Raw genomic sequence first — 20,850 nt, forward strand, 5'->3', positions numbered from 1 at the left:
ACAGGAGCAGATCAGTCACCATCTTATAGAATGGACAACCTTGAGGGTTGAATGGTTTATCCCAGCTCCTCCATCTTAACGCCCTAAGAAATCTTTGTGCAAAAACAAAGATTTTTATAAATTCATCATCACTGGTAAGGTTAATTTATTTGCCCTTGAGAATGTAGTTCATACCCACAATACTATTTGAAAGGGAGTTCTGGGATTTTGACCCAGTGACATTGAAGAAATGGTAATATGTTTCCAAGTCAGGATGGTGAGTGTTTTGCATGTGATGGTATTCCAATGTATCTGCTGCTCTTGTCCTTCTAGGTGGTAGCAGCTGCAAGATTGGAAGGTGCTGTCTAAGTAGTCTTGATAAATTGCTGCAGTGCACTTTGTAGATAGTAGACACTGCTGCTACTGCTGAGTGTCAGTAGTGGAGGGATTGGATGTTGAACATTGTGGATGATAAAACAAATTGACTTAGATGGTGTGAAGCCTCGTCAATATGATTTGAGTTGTAATCATCCAGGCAAGTGCATCCCATCAAGGAAGATTGACAGGGGGGACACGTCATGAGGATGGTGCTGAGCTGGAAGGTTGGAACTGGGATAATGTGGGGGGAAGGGAAATGAGAAAACTGGTGAAGTCCACATTGATGCCATGCCAACCTTCCAGCTCAGCACCGTCCTCATAAGCCTATCTGCCAATCGTCTTTCCCAGCTATCCGCTCCACCCTCCTCTCTGACTATCACCTTTGCCCCCACCTTCATCCACTTATTGCATTCTCAGATACCTTCTCCCCAGCCCCGCCCCCCTCCCATTTATCTCTCCACCCCAGAGGTTCCCAACCTCACTTCTGATGAAGGACTTTTGCCCAAAATGTCAATTTTCCTGCCCCTTGGATGCTGTCTGACCTGCTGTGCTTTTCCAGCACCACCCTAATCTCCAGCATCTGGAGTACCTACTTCTGCATAGTATTTATATGGCTGGCCCAGTTGAGTTTTAGGTTAAAAGTAACCGCAGGATGTTGATAGTGGGAGATTTATTTCATCGTGTGGTTTTATACCCAAAACCATGCATTTGTGTTCAACATAAACTGATTGAAGAGAAGGCAAGGTCAAGAGCTATCTTCAGGCATGGGTTTCTTTCTAACACTGTTTATTACATACTAAATCTGAGTATTCAATTCTAATTTTGCTGTTATACTATTAAACGACAACTCCATAAACTAACGTCTAATGCTAGTTTGTCTACTCCATTCACATTATTGTATATTTCTGTTTGTTTCAATCTCTCACATGGGTGAAGCCAATCAACTATTTCAATCAATAACTTCTTGCAATGTTCTATTTATACCCACTATGGTGCAGCTCTGCAATAGAAGATTATTCTAGCTTCCGTAAGTCCTTACACAACATCGCTTCTGCAATCTTTTTTATACCCTTCAAAAAACTGTCACATTCTCAGATAAATTGCTGAGATTATTTTTTTTAAAATTGCATTTACTTTGATTTTGTCTTTCCTTTTTATGTCCTACTCCACCCCGAATCTAGGACTTGATCTGTGTTGGAGGTGGGTTAGTCTGGTCATGGATAAACAAGGTATAAAAACACTTGAAAGTAAAGTTGCCGAGCTTTCTCGTTCTCTGTTGCTTCCATTAGATTGGCAGAGCTTGCTAAAGTGGCTGAACTTAATGTAACTGCAGGAATGTATGGACACAGTGGGTTGTTTGTTCTTTCTTGTCATTAGAATCTGCTTCAGATGATGGGGTTTACCTAAAGTTAAGAACCTCTTCCACTACAATATTGATTTGATGTTCAAGAATCTCCTCCGAGAGTTGAATATCTAAGTTGGTTTGTCAATGGTTCAGTTTGTTGGCAAGTAGAGTTATGGAGAATCCAAAGGGTTTTTAGAAATACATTAAGGACAAAAGGGTAACTAGGGAGAAAATAGGGCCCCTCAAAGAGCAGCAAGGCGGCCTTTGGGTGGAGCTGCAGGAGATGGGACAGATACTAACAAGTATTTTGCATCAGTATTTACTGTGGAAAAGGTTATGCAAGATATAGAATGTAGGGAAATCGATGGTGACATCTTAAAAAATGCCCATTTTACAGAGGAGGAAGTGCTGGATGTCTTGAAATGCATAAAAGTGGTTAAATCCCCAGGACCTGATGAGGTGCACCCTAAAACTCTGTGGGAAGCTAGAGAAGTGATTGCTGGGCCTTTTGTGGAGATATTTGTATCATCAATAGTCATGGGTGAGGTGCTGGAAGACTGGAGGTTGGCTAACATGGTGCCACTGTTTCAGAAAGGTGGTAAGGACAAGCCAGGGTACTATAGACCAGTGAGCCTGACGTCGGTGGTGGGCAAGTTGTTGGAGGGAATCCTGAGGGACAGGATGTATGTGTATTTGGAAAGGCAAGGACTGATTAGGGATAGTCAGCATGGCTTTGTGTGTAGGAAATCATATCTCACAAACTTGATTGAGCTTTTTGAAGAAGTAACAAAAACGATTAATGAGGGCAGAACGATAGATGTGATCTATATGGACTTCAGTAAGGTGTTCGACAAGGTTCCCCAGGGAGACTGGTTAGCAAGGTTAGATCTCATGGAATGCAGGGAGAACTAGCCATTTGGATATAGAACTGACTCAAATGTAGAAGACAGAGGGTGGTGGTGAAGGGTTGTTTTTCAGACTGGAGGCCTGTGACCAGTGGAGTGCCTCAAGGATCGGTGCTGGGTCCACTACTTTTCGTCATTTATATAAATGATTGGATGCAAGCATAAGAGGTACAGTTAGTAAGTTTTTGAAGACACCAAAATTGGAGGTGTACAAGAGAGCAAAGAAGGTTACCTCAGATTATAATAGGATCTTGACCAGATGGGCCAATGGGCTGAGAAGTGACAGATGGAGTTTAATTTAGATAAATGTAAGGTGTTGCATTTTGGGAAAGCAAATCTTAGCAGGACTCATACACTTAGTAGTAAGGTCCTACAGAGAGTTGCTGAACAAAGAGACCTTGGAGTGCAGGTTCATAGCTCCTTGAAAGTGGAGTCACAGGTAGATAGGATAGTGAAGGTGGTGTTTGGTATGCTTTCCATTATTGGTCAGAGTACGGAGTACAGGAGTTGGGAGGTCATGTTGTGGCTATACAGGGCACTGGTTAGGCCACTGTTGGAATATTGCATGCAGTTCTGGTCTCCTTCCTATCAAAAAGGATATTGTGAAACGTGAAAGGGTTAAGAAATGATTTACAAGGATGTTGCCAGGGTTGTAGGATTTGAGCTATATGGAGAGGTTGAATGGGCTGGGGCTGTTTTCCCTGGAGCGTTGGAGTCTGAGGGGTGACCTTACAGAGGTATATAAAATCATGAGGGGCATGGATAGGATAAATAGACAAAATCTTTTCCTGGGGGTGGGAATCCAGAACTAGAAGGCGTAGGTTTAGGGTGAGAGGGGAAAGATATCAAAGAGACCTACAGGGCAACTTTTTCACTCAGAGGGTGGTACGTGTATGGAATGAGCTGCCAGAGGAAGTGGTGGAGGCTGGTACAATAGCAACATTTAAGAGGCATTTGGATGGGTATGTGAATAGGAAGGGTGTGGAGGGAACATGGGCTGGGTGTTGGCAGGTGGGACCAGATTGGGTTGGGATATTTGGTCGGCATGGACGGGTTGGACCGAAGGGTCTGTTTCCATGCTGTACATCTCTATGACTCTATGTTGCTTGTGTGTGCTTTTTAGATTGTAACACATCTTCAAACTGTTACCTCTTTTCCTACAATGAATAGATGTTCATGTAAAGCTGGTCAATTTTGTCATTACTGATGTGGAATTTTTAGAACCAATCCTGCAGTGAGATGTGGCACACCTGTAGCAGGAGATTTCCCAGATATTTACACATGTGGGAAATCATTCGCATGTGAGGTTTCTAAGAGCTGGATTGATCTCTGACTTAGTATCAACATACAAAGGGATCTAGAGTATAGGCTCACAGTTCCCAGCAAGCGGCAACACAAGTGCCTAAGGTAATCAGGAAGGCATATGGCATGTTGCCTTCATTACTTGGAGCATAGGATATGAGAATTGGCAAGTCATTTTGCAGCTATCTAGATATTTAGTTAGCCCCATTTGGAATATCGTGTCCAGTTCTTGTCACCAGGTTACAGGAAGGGTATGGAGGCATTTCAGAGGGTACAGGAAGAGTTTAACAAGATGTTGCCTGGTTTGGAGGATAATAGTTACGAGGAGAAATTGATTTGTTTATACTGGAATGGTGAAGGATGGGGTGGGAAGGTGGCAACCTGATAGAAGTTCATAAAATTATGAGAGGCATGAACCATCAGAGTCTTTTCCCCAGGGTAGAAATGTCAATTACTAGGGGACATAAGTTTGAGGTGAAAGGGGGTGAATGTAAAGGAGATTTAGGAGGCAAACCACAGAGGGTTGTAAGTGCCTGTAATGGGCTGCAAGAGGAACCAGAGGAGGTGGGTACAAAAGCAACATTTATGAGGCATGTTGACAGATATATGAATAGGCAAGGAATAGAGGGATACACATCACGAAGGCATGTAAGTTTAGAAAGGGCATCATGTATTGATGCAATCTTGGTGGGTCAAAAGGTCGGTTCCTATGCTGTACTGTACTTTGTTCTTTAATCCATAGAGCCAGCTTTACATAATATCCCTGAATAGCTTTGTTCAACATTAACTTATCCACACTGAAAATTTACAAATGATTTTACATCAAATGCCTTTTACAGAATGGAGGTCCAAATTGCTACCACTGTAGGGGTGTTTCTTAATGATATGCTGAAAGATCTGGCTCCAGTTTTTAAAGACATGCTTGGTGCTAGGCTGCCTGACCAGTGAAAATAGGCAAGAGGAGATAACCTTTGCATTCAATTCCCCCTGCCCTTTGTCGCAACGGGGTGAGGGATGGGAAATGTGAAGAACGGGGTGCCGGGACCAAGTAAATTCTGACCAAGAGCATCATGCCTGCTTTCTTAAGGCATGCTGTTCTGTGCTGGCAGCCCACTCACTCGCAGCAGGATGCCAATTAGGTTGCTGAGTGAATTATTGCATTATTGGCATCTTTCACACCGTCTGTCAATGTTGGCAATGTTACACAGAGCCCCTGCTGTGCCAGCCTTCCAGCAGTGTGGGCAAGGCCGCCTTGCAGCAGTCAGAGGGTGGAGGTGGAGGGTGATGGACAGGGCTGGACATTGGAGAGCTGGGTGGGGGTGGGGTTTAGTAAGGGAAGGTTCCTTCAAGTGGGCAGTAGGATCTTGGTGATGTTTGCCTTGTCTGGGGAGGTTGGAATCACAGGCAATCAGCTGGATCTGTGTAAACTCCCTTATCTTGCTTGTTCTGTTGAGGGGCAAAAATAAAATTACAGTCTGAACCCAAACGATTCTGTTGAAAATATTCAGCCGCTTCAAAAAACTAGCAAAATGTAACAACGTTTGCAAACAGAGCAATAGAATATTGAAGATTGTAAGAGAATTCACTACAGCTACTGGATGCATCCCTTTGTAAGGACAGTTATATGTAACAATTGGAATAGCTCAGTGACTGGATGTTACACAGGGGGGCCTCGATTCAATGTTGTCGACTCCCTCAATTTACAGAAGATCCAGAGAGACCAGAGCAGCTTCGTCGCTGGCCAATTTTTCCCCAGCTCATGTTCAATACAATGCAGTCATAACTTTACTCAAGCATCATTGAAAGATTTATGACCAGATTTGAACAATAAGCAAACACAATAAACTTCCTCAAACAGCAGGGATAAGTTTAGTCCTGATTACTGAGCTTAGTTGGTAAACAACAACATTTACATATTCTCTTCATGTTGTAAAACATTGCAAGTTGCTTCGTAGTGGTGTAATCCCAGCGGAAATTAACATGGAAGTACAATAGGGGAACAATGACTGAACATCCTGTCTTCTGTAGGTCACCCATATTTCCTTCTTCCCTGCCTTCCCAGAAATGGTCAATTTCTACTCCAGCTCAGCTACATGACGCTTGCTGATCTCCCAAGTACCCTTCTCTTCCTTCTATAAATCAGAAAGCCATCAGGACACCAAGAAGCAGTTTTACATGGCAAATGGCAGCAAGTCGATGACTTTTGGAATTAATTTTCAAAACATTTGGTAATCAATACTGGTTTCAGCAAAGCATGATGCTCGTTATGACAGTTGTCTTAGACTAACCTCTGCTATTAATGACTGGTCACTCAGAGAGACTCGACAGCTAAATTACAGTTTGCAGTTAATCTCAATTGGCAAAATACCAAGTGTGGCCTTGATTTTACTTTCGGGTAAACTGCCATAAGATAGTGAGATAACAGAGGGAGCGTGGAATGAGGGCAAATTTATTATCCTTCACGTCTTTAGCTGTTAGCACCTGAGGGAGAGAGTTTGATGAGGGAAGGGAAGGCTATTTTATTGTAAGTCGCATTGAGAATCTTATATCTCCAAATGATCGCCTTGCTGTGAGATCTTTGTCACTTATTTGACAAGTCCAATGTTAATTTTAAGTGGAAACCTTTTCTCTTACATGTTTCATCTGACCTAGGGAGGACACTAACAGCTAGAAAGAAAATGAACAACATCTGAGAAAATCCCAGTTCTTAGATAAAAATCTGTGGAAAAAAAAGTCATGGTGCAAATGAAAATGAATCTCAAGTTCAGGGTTTTGATGATTTGCTCCAATTTCACATTTCTGCACATCAAGTGTCATTTCATACCTCCACAACAAACCCCCCCACCCCCCCCCCACCCCCCCCCCCCCCCCCCACCACCACCACCACCACCACCACCACTGCCTGTGTATTTGGTTCTTCTTTCAATGACTTGTATTATTATTCTATATCACAAGAAGATTTGAAGTTTACAACACAATGCAGGTATTTCACTGTCCACATTACACATACATTTTCATTTATCTGTGGTATCACTGCGAATGGAGTGGATAAATTAATTTTCCAGATATTCCCTTTTGCAAGTGTTTTTAAATGCTTAGCTGCAGGTCACTTGCATATTTTATGGAAATGTCCTGCAACTCTTTGACCAACGAGGGATTTTCTTTGTTCCATATTTAATGAGACAGCCTGACTGATCATCAGAGTCTCTGAGGTTGAATGCTTCAGGTGGGAGTGCAGCTGAAGCAGAGTTGACACACTGATATTGAGATGAACCTGTTTGCATACCTCTGGAGAAGCTAGCACCTGAACCCAAGCCTCCTGACCGAAATGTAGGGATATTGTGTCACAAGGTCCCTTAGCTGAGATGAACTTTAGTTAATAACCCCCAGCCCATTAAGATCTCCCCACTGCATTTGACTATGTCTGAGCTCCTGCTACCGTTTCTCCTGGTTATTCCTACCAACATTTGTCACTCCATTCCTTATCACATTAAAACCTCATCAGCCACCTACCCGTACACTCCAATTTATCAATGTCCTTTCAAAGTTCCACACTATCCTTCTCACAGTTTACTATTCTTCCAAACTTTGTGTTGTTTGTAAACTTTGAAACTGTCCTCTGCACACAGAGAACGAGATCATTAAAATAGATCAGGAAACACAGGGTTCAAAAACTGACTGTGCAGGCTTAAAAACATCCATTAACCATTACTCTGTCGTTTTGTTTTCTCCCTCAACCAACTTTGTACCCATGTTGCTACTCTCCCTTTTATTCCATGATTTATCACTTTTCTTTGAAGTTTGTTGTGTGGGACAATCTCAAACACCTTCTGAAAGTCCACGTACACTATGTAACAGCCTTGTCCTCATTAATCTTCTCCATTTCCACTTGATAACACTCCTGTCAGATATTTAGGAATGATTTTCCTTTAACAAATTAATGCCGAACCTTCCAAAGCAACACATGTTTCCACGTGACTATTAATCCTCTCCTGAATGACTGTTTATGAAATGTTAACCATCATTGAAGCTAAGCTGATTCATCTCTAATTGCTGGGCTTTTTTTATAATTTTGTTTTTTTTAAGGGCATAATTTTTGTGATTCCCCAGTTCTCCAGCGCCACCCCGAATCTAAGGAAGACTGAAAGCTTATTGCCAGTGCCTCTCCAATTGCTAACAAAATCTGCCTTGTAGGTAAAGGGAAATTACAAGTACTCATTTAATATCACAGTTACACTCCTTCGTTTTAAATACAAATTTCTTTATCATCCCTTTTATCTCTACTCGTCCTTTCAGCTCTCTTTTACTTATAGATTAGATTGGATTCCCTACAGTGTCAAAACAGGCTCTTGGGACCAACCAGTCCACACTGACCCTCTGAAGAGTAACCCATCCAGACCCATTTCTCTCTGACTAATGCATCTAACACTATGGGCAATTTAGCATAGCCAAATCACCTGATCTGCACATCTTTGGATGGTGAGAGGAGACCGGAGGAAACACACGCAGACACAGGGAGAATGTGCAAACTCCACACAGACAGTTGCCCAAGGCTGGAATCAAACCTTGGTCCCTGGTGCTGTGAGGCAACAGTGCTAACAACTGAGCCACCGTGCTGTCCTTTATAGAAGACGTTAGGATTTCCCTTTGTATTAGCTGCCAATCATGTTTCATAATCCTTCTTTGTTTCTCATATTGGCTTTTCCAACTCCCTTCCAAACTTTCTGAACTCAGTTTATCTCTCCGTACTTATTACCTGACATCTCCATAACCACACTTTTTCTTAAGTTAATTTTAATCTCTCTTTTTGCCCAGAGAGCTCTGGATTTATTTGTCTCACATTTCCATTTGACCTATTTTCTTTTCGAAGGTAGCCCATTCTTTAGCGGCAATTTCTCCCTCTAAATTTTCATTTCAGTCTGTCCTCCTCAGCTGTTCTTGACCCATTGTAGTTGCCATTTTGTTCGTTGGTTTTTCATACGCCAGATTGACCTGGCTGTTCACCACCATCGCCATGAACTATAGGATAGAAAAGCATACTGTTCCCCAACTATTCACTCATTATCATTTGCCCAACAATCAGTGCTTTAGTTCTTGTTGGACTGGACACGTACTGCTGTAGAAAATTCTCTTGAATACAATCTAGGAATGCTTATCCGTTACAAAAGTTATCCCAACCAACTCATGGATAACTACAGTCCCAATTATCGCTACGGTCTGATTAGTAACTTTGCAGATGCAGTTGGTGATTGTGAAAAGGATACAACAGGATACAGATAGATTGGTGACTTGGGCACAGGAAGGGCAGATAGAGTTTAATCCAGACAAATGGCACAGTGATGCATTTTGGAAGATCAAAGTTCAGCGTGAATTATGCTGTAAATGGCAGAACCCTTAGGAACATTAACATAAAGATGGATCTGGGCTACAGCTCCACAGTTCCCTAAAAGTGGCAACAGAGATGGCCAAAGTGATTAAGAAGGCATATAGCATGCTTGCTTGAGTGTGTGTCTCCCTCACTCATCCCCTCCCCCACTCACCCATTGTATTCTATGCTGCTTTCTCCCCACCCCCACCCTCCTCTAGCTTATCTCTCCACGCTTCAGGCTCACTGCCTTTATTCCTGATGAAGGGCTTTTGCCCGAAACGTCGATTTCGAAGCTATTTGGATGCTGCCTGAACTGCTGTGCTCTTCCAGCACCACTAATCCAGAATCTGGTTTCCAGCATCTGCAGTCATTGTTTTTAACATCCTGGAGAACCTTCTCTGCACTGTCTCAGTAGCTTCCACATCTTTCTGGGTAGTGTGGTGACCAAACCTGCACACAGTACTCCAAAGGAGGCCTATCAAGGCTTTATGTAGCTGCAAAATGGTTTGCTAACTGTTGAACTCCATGACCTGGCTGATGAAACATGTAAGAGAAAAGGTTTCCACTTAAAGTTAACATTGGACTTGTCAAATAAGTGACAAAGATCTCACAGCAAGGCGATCAGCCAGGTCATGGAGTTCAACAGTTAGCAAACCATTTTGCAGCTACATAAAGCCTTGATAGGCCTCCTTTGGAGTACTGTGTGCAGGTTTGGTCACCACACTACCCAGAAAGATGTGGAAGCTACTGAGACAGTGCAGAGAAGGTTCTCCAGGATGTTAAAAACAATGACTGCAGATGCTGGAAACCAGATTCTGGATTAGTGGTGCTGGAAGAGCACAGCAGTTCAGGCAGCATCCAAATAGCTTCGAAATCGACGTTTCGGGCAAAAGCCCTTCATCAGGAATAAAGGCAGTGAGCCTGAAGCGTGGAGAGATAAGCTAGAGGAGGGTGGGGGTGGGGAGAAAGCAGCATAGAATACAATGGGTGAGTGGGGGAGGGGATGAAGGTGATAGGTCAGGGAGGAGAGGGTGGAGTGGATAGGTGGAAAAGAAGATAGGCAGGTAGGACAAGTCCGGGCAAGTCAAGGGGACAGTTACTGAGCTGGAAGTTTAGAACTAGGGTGAGGTGGGGGAAGGGGAAATGAGGAAACTGTTCAAGTCGACATTGATGCCCTGGGGTTGAAGTGTTCCGAGGCAGAAGATGAGGCATTCTTCCTCCAGGCATTCTTCCTCCAGGTGAGGGAGCGGCGGTGAAGGAGGCCCACGACCTCCATGTCTTCGGCAGAGTGGGAGGGGGAGTTGAAATGTTGGGCCACGGGGCGGTTTGGTTGATTGGTGCGGGTGTCCCGGAGATGTTCCCTAAAGCTGTCTGCTAGGAGGCGCCCAGTCTCCCCAATGTAGAGGAGACCGCATCGGGAGCAACGGATACAATAAATGATATTAGCGGATGTGCAAGTAAAACTTTGATGGATGTGGAAGGCTCCTTTACGGCCTTGAATAGAGGTGAGGGAGGAGGTGTGGGTGCAGGTTTTACAGTTCCTGCAGTGGCAGGGGAAAGTGCCAGGATTGGAGGGTGGGTTGTTTGGGGGCGTGGACCTGACCAGGTAGTCACGGAGGGAACGGTCTTTGCAGAAGGCGGAAAGGGGTGGGGAGGGAAATATATCCCTGGTAGCGGGGTCTGTTTGGAGATGGTGGAAATGTCGGCGGATGATTTGGTTTAAGGTTTATATGGTGGAAGGTGAGCACCAGGGGCGTTCTGTCCTTGTTACGGTTGGAGGGGTGGGGTCTGAGGGCGGAGGTACGGGATGTGGACGAGATGCGTTGGAGGGCATCTTTAACCACGTGGGAAGGGAATTTGTGGTCTCTAAAGAAGGAGGCCATCTGGTGTGTTCTGTGGTGGATGTTGCCTGGTCTCAAGGGCATTGGTAATGAGGAAAAGTTAAAAAGACTCTGACTGTTTTCAATGGAGACCCTGAGAGGAGACCTGATAAAAGTCAGCAAAATTATGAGGCAAAGATAGGTTGGACAGTCAGATGCTTGTTCCAGGGTTGAAGTTTCAATTACAAGATTGGGGGGGGGGGGGGGTTCAAAGTGGGGGGGTTTAAGGGAGACGTACGAGGGAGGTTTTTCACACAGAGTGGTAGAATCCTGCAATGAGCTGCCAGAAGAGGTGGTGGAAGCAGTTACCTTGGCAACATTTAAGAGGCATCTGGAGGGAATAGACAGATATGGACTGAATAGGGCAGAAGGTTTGTTTTTCCGTTTAGTTAGGGCATGACGATCGGCAGAGGCTTGGAGAGCCTTTTCCTGTGGTATACTCCTGTGTTCTTTGATGTTAACAGCTCCTGTTGTATCCTTTCACAATCGTCGGCACTATCAGCAACTCCACCAATTTTCATATCATCTACAAACTTACTAACCAGACCATAGTTATAATTGGGACTGCTGTTATCCATTTTCTCAGTTGAGATAGCTACAGAAAAGGTTAAGCATTCATTGGAGGTTTGTTCCTCTATTATTCTTAGTTGATCTATAGAATACACCAAACGTTGTACCCTTTCAGGTCTATCTAAATTGACGCTATCTTTGAACCCTCTTAAATATCCTCTTTCCTGAAAACTGTAACACTCTCTGTAACCTAAAATGCCACCTTCCTCTTTTACACCTCCTCACCCCCCCCCTCCCATTTCTATCTTTTCTGAACACCTTGTAACCAGGGAATATTTAACACACAGACTTCCCCTTCATTGAATTAAAACAAAATTCTGTGAATGCCAGATAAATGGCCTCCACATTATAGGAAGGATACTATTAAAGTTGAATGGGTTCTGAAAAGATTTACAAAGATATTGCCGGGATTGGAGGGTTTCAGCAATAGGGAGAAGCTGAATAAGCTCAGGCACGTTTCCCTGGAGAGTTAGGAATTGGGAAGGGGTGGGGTGGGGGTGGGGGGGGGAGTTGGGGGAAGGTGAGGTTTGCTGGTGACCTTATTTAGATTTTTAAAATCGGGGGGCTTGGATAGGGTGAATAGTCAAAATCTTTTTACTTAGCACTCATAACCTAGTTGATTAGTTTAAGGCAGGTGGGGGAAGAGAATACAAATGAGTAGTGTACACTGCCCAAAGTGTCTCAGTCCAGCCAACACCTTTGATTGAAATGCTAACTGTTTGATGTGGACTCAATACAAGACGCTAATAGCCAGTGCTGCTGTAATCATCCTTCTCAGGAAGAGCAATGAGCGCCCAGTACTACTGCAATGGACCCTGCACAGACATCGAAACTGAAAACGACCACGCTGAAATTAACAAAGGCCGCACTGGAACTGACAATGACTGCATCGAACTATTAACGATTCTGCAATGTTTACAACAAACTATGTTACAGAGACAATAATCTCATCACTGGCCTATTATATCACAAAATGTATAACAGTATCTTGACATCTAAACCCAGTGAAGCTGGAAAACTGAATCTAGTCAACAAAGTGGAAAATGGCCAAGTATGTCCTGGATGCATAAAGCAGGATAAATCCAACCTGGCTAAATATCACCCCATCAGACTACCCCTGATCATCAGTAAAGTGGCCAGGAAGGTGATAAGTGATGATAAAATGATGGAATGATATCTCAGAGAAGACACAGGGTCTACAAAATTGCTTGATAGCACACAATGACAGCATCTGCTCAGCGAGGCCCAGTTTGGATTCTATCAGGGCCACTCAGCTCCTGATCCCAGTACAGTCTTGGTTCAAACATGGACAAACAAGCTGAATTCCAGAGGGGAGGTGAGAATGAGACTGACTGCCTTTGAGATCAAGGCATCATTTGACTGAGTGTGACGAGAAAGAGCCCCAGCAAAACTGGAATCAATGGTAGTCAGAGGGAACATAGTGCAAAAGGAGGTGATTGTGTTTGTTGGAGATCAGTCGGTTCAGTTCCAGGATATTTCTGCAGTTCCTCAGAGTAGTGTACTAGGACCAACCATCTTCAGCTGTTTCATCAATGACTTTTTCTCCATCAAAAGATTAGATGTAGGGATGTTCACCAATGTTCAATTATTGAAGAAGTCTATGTCCTTATACAGCAAGACCAGGACATGATACAGGTTTGGACTGATTGGTGGCAAGTAATATGTGTGCTACACTAATGCCAGGGAATGGCCATCTCCAATAAGAGGCCATTTAATACTGCCATTGACATTCAACGGCATTACCATTACTGAATTCCCCAACTATCAACAGGCTTTGATGAATTACTATTGACCAGAAACTGAATTGGACTAGCCATATAAATTCAGCGGCGTATGAGCAGATAACACATGAGGGCGGCACGGTGGCTCAGTGGTTAGCACTGTCTTCTTACAGCCCCAGAGACCCAGGTTCGGTTAGATTAGATTACTTTAGATTACTTACTGTGTGGAAACAGGCCCTTCGGCCCAACAAGTCCACACCGCCCCGCCGAAGCGCAACCCACCCATACCCCTACATCTACCCCTTACCTAGTACTACGGGTAATTTAGCATGGCCAATTCACCTCACCTGCACATCTTTGGACTGTGGGAGGAAACCGGAGGACCCGGAGGAAACCCACGCAGACACAGGGAGAATGTGCAAACTCCACACAGTCAGTCGCCTGAGGCGGGAATTGAACCCAGGTCTCTGGTGCTGTGAGTGCTAACCACTGTGCCACCGTGCTGCCGTTCTAGCCTTGAACAACTGTCTGTGTGGAGTTTGCACATTCTCCCAGTGTCTGTGCGGGTTTCCTCCCACAATCCAAAGATGTGAAGGTTAGATGAATTGGCCATGCTAAACTGCCCATACTTTCAGGAATGTGAAAGTTAGGTGCATTAGTCAGGGGTAAATGTAGAGTAATAGGGCATGGGAATGGGTCTGGGTGGATTACTATTCGGAGGGTTGGTGTGGACTTGTTGGGCCAAATGGCCTGTTTCCACACTGTAGGGATTCTATGAATACTGCAATGAGTATCTCAATTCCTAATTCCCCAAAAGCATGTCCACCCAAAAGGCACAGGTCAAGAGCATGATGGAATATTTCCCACTTGTCTGGATGGATACAGTTCCAACAACACTCAAAAAGCATGACACCATGCAGATCAAAGCAGCCCTCTTAATTGGCACCATACCCATGCCCATTACCATTCACTCTCTTGCACAAATTGAGGACTTTGTTTTTCATAATACAACAATGGTTATGCTTCAAAAGTAATTCAAAGTTTGTAAAGCACTTAAAGATTTCCCATGGTCATAAAAAGTGATGTATAAATGCAAGATTTTCTTTCCATCTCTTATTTCCCAAACAATTACTTTAAGCAAGGCTACCACCATTTTAATGATTCATAATTTTTGGTCATAATTTCTTGTAAGGAATTTTATCACACACCTGTGTTGAAAGTCCATTCTTACATGATCTACCATGCCAGGACTCCTCAAAATATGCTACAGGACTGTCAGATCCACCCCGATCTTTGCTAGTCAATGTTAATTTTTCAATCAGCTCATAGCTGTTTAAATGCTTTGATACTCTTGGCATCAATAGCATCACATTCACAAAGACATTTTTAAACAGAAATGACCTAAAAACAACCTCAATGTCATTGCGATTTTTGAGTACATCAAGGAAGTGGAGGTAGTAGCCATGTCGAGGACTGCCACCACCATAAGAGCATACAGCTCATAAACGGAAGGAGAAAATGTCACAAGGCGGCCTTGATGCCAATTCTCACAACAATGCATGGGCAAGCTCTGGTAAAAAGACAAATGGAAACACACTTTCCGTGTTCTACATTGATCCAATACCAGTGCATTATAATACACTCATTACTTTCATCCAAAAACAAAATGAAGATCTTATTCTATTCCTGACATGCCCCAAACAGCCTCAAAGGATTTTAATTGGTTGAGAGTCAGTTTCTCACTTTCACCGCCTGCAGGACTTTTGTAAAATATCCCACAGGCATCAGGGTCCAGATCCACCCTCTGGGAATGCAAATTTCAGATCACCTCCACCCCCTTTTTCCACCTTCTATTGCAAATCCAATCTAGTTTCCCTGATGATGCATTATAGTAACTTCCTTATGACTCACTGTAAACTGAGCATGTATAATTTCCTTAGTTTTCCCTCAATCCTCTCTTTAATAATGGAGTGACCTTTGCAATTCTTCAATGTCTACTCAATCAAATCTTTCGTAATGACCTTGAACACCTCAATTATATCATCTCTATCTTTTATACCCAATAAAATATATGGCTCGTCGATGTGTGTATGTGTATGTGTATATATATGTGTATGATGTAATCTTTTCAACTTGAGTTTCATTCTTGTGAATCTATTCTAAAAAGCCACTATACCCTCTTTAAAGGTGCTCAGAACTGTGCCAACCTTTCCACTTTGGGTTTAACCAGATTTCTCTATAACTGTTAATTAGTTTACGTGCTCCCAACATTACTTACAGTGTAATCTCAGCATTGGACAAAAAGACATTTTGTCAAAATGACATTTTGTCAAAACACTTTTATCTTGCTCTTATCAGGACACCAATAAAAAGGAAAATCAATATTTATACTGTGTGAGAGGAGAATGCTGCTTGGTTGGCAAGTGGTTGAGCCATTTGTTCACCAAACTTGAAACAGAGCACATCAAAACTATTCGGCAGAATCACAGCTACTCTGATCAGATAACTTATCACTGTACATCATGCAGACCCTTCAGCAGGCCTAAGGCAATCACTCCCAGTCCAGAGAGTGTGCCAAGATTAACTCAGCTCACCCCCTGAAAGCATAATGTATCTTAACACTTGTTTCACACAGCTACTGTGCAGATTTAACACAAGTGGTCTTTACCATTATTAGATGCTGATGTCAGGCCAAAGATACACTCAAGTGGCCAATGAATTCACTGTCAGTGTGAAGTCAGGTATGTAGGCCAAATATCCCAAAGATTGTTATCAAACAGCATACCTCCTCTGTCACTTGAAGCAAACAAGTTGCTGACATAACGAACTAGCCTGCACTTGCAATACTCACAACTCAGCATCCAAGAATTAACACAATTTTGCAATTGGACAACATTTGCTGGATAATTCCAAAGTTTGTGAAAAATTCCACTGACAAGCAGTTTAGGATTATTAGTTTTCCTCACAGTATGGCACACTTGTGTGTACTGTAAGCTGCATAATTAATACACAAACTCCTGTCCTTTTGAGACAGAAACAATATGGATACATACTGCACTTGATTCAACTCAACAAAAGTTACAGCCATTCACTGCTTCGTTTCTCAGCACAATAGCCTGACCAATCAGGGTCAACTTGTTTGGTTTGCAATCATAAAGCCTGGTAGCTAATTGCCAATTGTCATTAGCTGTTGTATTCTCCATGGTAATGCCTCTACCAAATAGTGGCTAGTTGTTAACCAATCAGCAATCTCCTCAAATGTAATATAATGTTGCTTTCGCCCCAAATTGTTTTGATGAAAACAAAAAAACTTTGACAAAATGACTTTTTTGTTCGGCACCGCTCAAACTCTTATACCATCAAGAATCACATAACTTAGTCAACTTAAAACATTTGGAATGTATCATTCCCTCTTCTTTCTTCCTCGTCATTTATAAATTCAGTGAAAACAAATACTTCGGGCTGTTCCCAAAGGCAAACCACTGCTCACATACCGTCACTTAAAGCATGTAGTTCTTATTTGCTAATGCTTGTTTCCTACCTCTTTATCAATTCCCTACCCCTCCATATAACTAATATCCATAAGTGTCTACCAATGACTGTATAAAATTCAACTGTGTCAGTTGGACCTGACCTAATAACAGCAAATGGTTATGCTTTCTCACTGATCAGCTCATATTTATCTTAATGCTGTACCAAATAACACTCTGTACCAAATAACAGATTCAAGTGAGCTCCCTACAAGTGACATGGATTAGTAGGCCACTTATTGCCTGGTGTCTTTCTCAAATCATTTCTAAATAATTTGATAACATTTGCAATTTTTCAATCCAGTAATTCAAGATTGTGACATGGGGTCTTACAACCAGCTAGGAAGGCAACTAGAGCTTTAGCTGTGTGAAAGATTGCACTTTCACCAGTGCAGCACATTACACTGCAGCACATGGATTCAGGGATAGAATTGGTACCTTTACTTGCCACACCTTAAAATACCCCAGCAACCATCATTTTCTATTTCACTTCCCCATCTATCCAGCCCCCAAACCCGTGATTCACTCAGCACAACTGACCCATGGCTTGTGATTCCCTCAGTGGATCTGACCCATGACCCTGCAGCACATCTCAGCACATTTGACCCCTCTGTGACCCCACAGTACATCTGACCTCACGTGAACACCTCAGCACATCTGACCTCTCCCCACAGTGATCCTCAACACTTCTGACACCCCCATGAGCCCTCAAAACAACGGACCACCTAGTGACCCTGAAGCGTATCTGACCCTGTGAACCGTAAGCACAACTGCTCACTGGGAGCTTTGATCTCATGAATTAACCTTACCTGTGTCCTTTCAGCCCCATCACTAAACCCTATGTCCAGGCATGTATTTACTCTCAGGTTTTGCTTTTTAAGTAATTTCTGGAATGTAGTTGCTACAAGCAGGAGCAGCATTGCTGGCCCATCACTAATTGCCCTTGAGGAGTAATGATGATGGGCTCCTTAAATTGCTGCGGGTGATGTGGCAGTTTCTAGGGACGTGCACATTCACCGTTGCTTCAATGAACTTTGCTGGAAGTTTGACTCATTGTTAGTTGCAAACATTCGGACTGATCTCTTCTGATTCCTGACTTTATCTTTCAACTTGTATCTTTTGGGTTTTGAACTCTTCATCACTCTGAACAATTTGAATTCTATTCAGGAAAACGTGCAACAGAAAGTTGGATTGTACACCAGATTATGTAAATGTTTCTAAACTGGCCAAGAGCCAAAAGTAAAATGGTGAGTCTTACCTCCAAGACCAGGCCGCAGCCTATTGTCATATCCATCCAACAGGCGATCCAGGATTCGGGTGAAGATGGTAATGTTGTCCTTCCCCTCTGTTGGTGCTGGTCGAGCATGTTTTTTTGAAAATCTATGAACAAAAAGACAAATAAAACAATTATATTCCCAAATAATTTTGATATTTTGACATTGGAACAGGAGGAGACCATTCCTCTCAAAGTTGCTCCACCATTCAATTAGATCACAAATCATAGCAGAAGTAGGTCATTCAGCCATCAAGTCTGCCTCCACCATTCAATGAGATCATAGCTGATCTGATAATCTTCAACTCCACTTTCCTGCCTTTTCCCCACAATCCTTGATCTGCCTCCTGATTAAAAATCTGTCTATCTCAGCCTCAAATGTACTTACATGATCTAGCCTCAACAGCACTTTGTGCTGAAAAATTCTGCTAGTTCACTCCCCTCTCAGAACAGAAATTCCTTCTTATCTCTTTAATGTGCGAGCCCTTATTCTGAGATTATACTCTCCGGTCCTAGATTCTTTCATTAGGGAAAACTCATGTTTGCTGTGTATCTGACCTTCATTTATCTGGTTCTGTTCCAAATCTTATCCAAGATAAATCTAGCAGTCTCAGTGTTGGGTAATAACTAAAGGCATCCATTATGTTTTAGTGATGGTGGTGGTTGTAGGCGGTATGTTAGAAGTTCCAAACTACTTATCTCCTTTGTTCTTCTAAACAACCTCGCTCTAACTTTAGGATGTGATCTGAAAGGCAAGAAAGTATTTAATGACACATGTTTCATCTCACAGAGAGTCTTGTTCCCCTGTCAATTAGGTTAGTGGTCAAACAATTGGCAATTGGTTAAACAGTGTCTTTATTTTAAAATTCTCCTCCTTGTTTTCAAAACCCTCATGGTCTTCCCCCTCCCCATCTCCACAATCATTTCCTCCAATTCTCTTGCATGTTCTGAAATATATCTGCTCCAATAACCAGTTGTGTTATCAACTGCCTTGGTCCCAGGTTCTGGAATTCTCTTTTCTACACCTCTATCTTTTTTTCTTCCTTTCAGCTGTTGTAAATCTCTCTCTTTGACCAAGTTTTCCATCATATCTTAGAATGAAGCATCCTAAGGAAGTTTGAGGACTATTATGTTGAAAGCATCATATATATTTAAGTTGATGTTGTTGTCGCTGCTGTTGAGTTTTCAACACTCATGACTGAAAAGTCATGATTTGGAGATGTCGGTGTTGGACTGGGGTATATAAAGTTAAAAATCACACAACACCAGGTTACAGTTCTGCACTAGCTTTTGGACCACTGCTACTTTATCAGGTGATTCCACAACCACCTGATGAAGGAGCGGCGCTCCGAAAGCTAGTACTTCCAATTAAACCTATTGGACTATAACCTGGTGTTGTATGATTTTTAACTATGATTGGAAGGGGTACTGAGGAACCCTGTGAGGTGGGGATTGCTCTGGCTCCTCAATCATGCTCAACTGAATGCATCATTCACTCTTTTTACATTATGGACCAAAACAAGTAATGTTCTCTATTTAACTACAATCAACAAGTCTCATTCTAAAATGTACACACAGAATTACCCAGAATATGAATGTGTACAAATGGACAATCCAACATGGTTCTATTCCAGAAAACTAGTTGTTGAACTATCATACTGGGAACAATCTTTTCTATTTATTTACACGATTACTCATTATAGCACACTGCTTCCAGCACAGCAGTTTCAATTTTAAGTTTAATTTGTGTCTATTTATAGGGGCTTAAGTCAGTTCCTACTTAATGCTGACCACCTACATAATTAATAGACAAGTAATGATTCACTGCCAGAATTCACACCCCACTTGGGCTAACTCTCATCTTTCTTCATCTAAACCTATCATTGGAATTCAATATCCTCCCCCATCATGTGCTTATCTAGCTGCTCCTACAAACCTTTATCTACTGTTTGCCTTGAAGACTTCTTGAAGCTTCATTCTCTCCACTCTCTGGCTAAGGAAATTTTGTCTGAGTTTGCGACTTCATTTTTCGGGTGATTATCCTGGGCGGTACTTTTCCATATTTGCTGTTTACCACAGAATAAAACTTTACAGTTCTGTTTCCATGCTTGCATTTTTTTCCTGTGTAGTCCAATGTTTCTATACTTGTTTGATAACACAGCAACTAGGATTTGTACAAAGAACTGCAAACATTGTCTGTGCAATTATCCCAGTTCATTGCACATCTGGACAGGTCAGATCCCCAGACGGACCATGGCTGAATAAGTCACATGTATGAAATAATAAGGTTGCCCTGCTTTGGCAGACTGTCGGTACCGAGGGTGCCCTGCACCGGCAGAGGATCAGTGTTGAGTGAATGCTGCAGTCAGCAATGCTGTTGTCTACCCTCTGAAACAGGCTAGCAACCTAGTCAGTTGTATCAAATTACTAAAAAATCTGAACAATACAATATTCCGGAGTGGCTGAGAAATAATTACAGTAAACTCTGCACTATCAACCTGCAATGTCAGGTGGTTTGTGCCAAAGTTGGGAGAGTTGTCTCACAGACTAGTTAAGCAACAGCCAACATTGTCATACT

The 20,850-nt window shown here is 42.6% G+C and overlaps 1 protein-coding gene across 1 annotated transcript in view; it reads right to left on the reverse strand.

Annotated features, from left to right (window-relative positions):
* Positions 1-20,850, reverse strand: part of LOC140495785 (gamma-aminobutyric acid receptor subunit alpha-3-like) — a 240,500-nt gene that overhangs the window by 168,733 nt on the left and 50,917 nt on the right. The window contains exon 3 of the mRNA XM_072594888.1: positions 18,258-18,379. Coding sequence (XP_072450989.1) covers positions 18,258-18,379 — 122 coding nt within the window. The remainder of the gene's footprint in view (positions 1-18,257; positions 18,380-20,850) is intronic.

This window comes from Chiloscyllium punctatum, chromosome 25 (assembly GCF_047496795.1).
Source record: "Chiloscyllium punctatum isolate Juve2018m chromosome 25, sChiPun1.3, whole genome shotgun sequence".
In the NCBI taxonomy this organism is placed as follows: domain Eukaryota; kingdom Metazoa; phylum Chordata; class Chondrichthyes; order Orectolobiformes; family Hemiscylliidae; genus Chiloscyllium; species Chiloscyllium punctatum.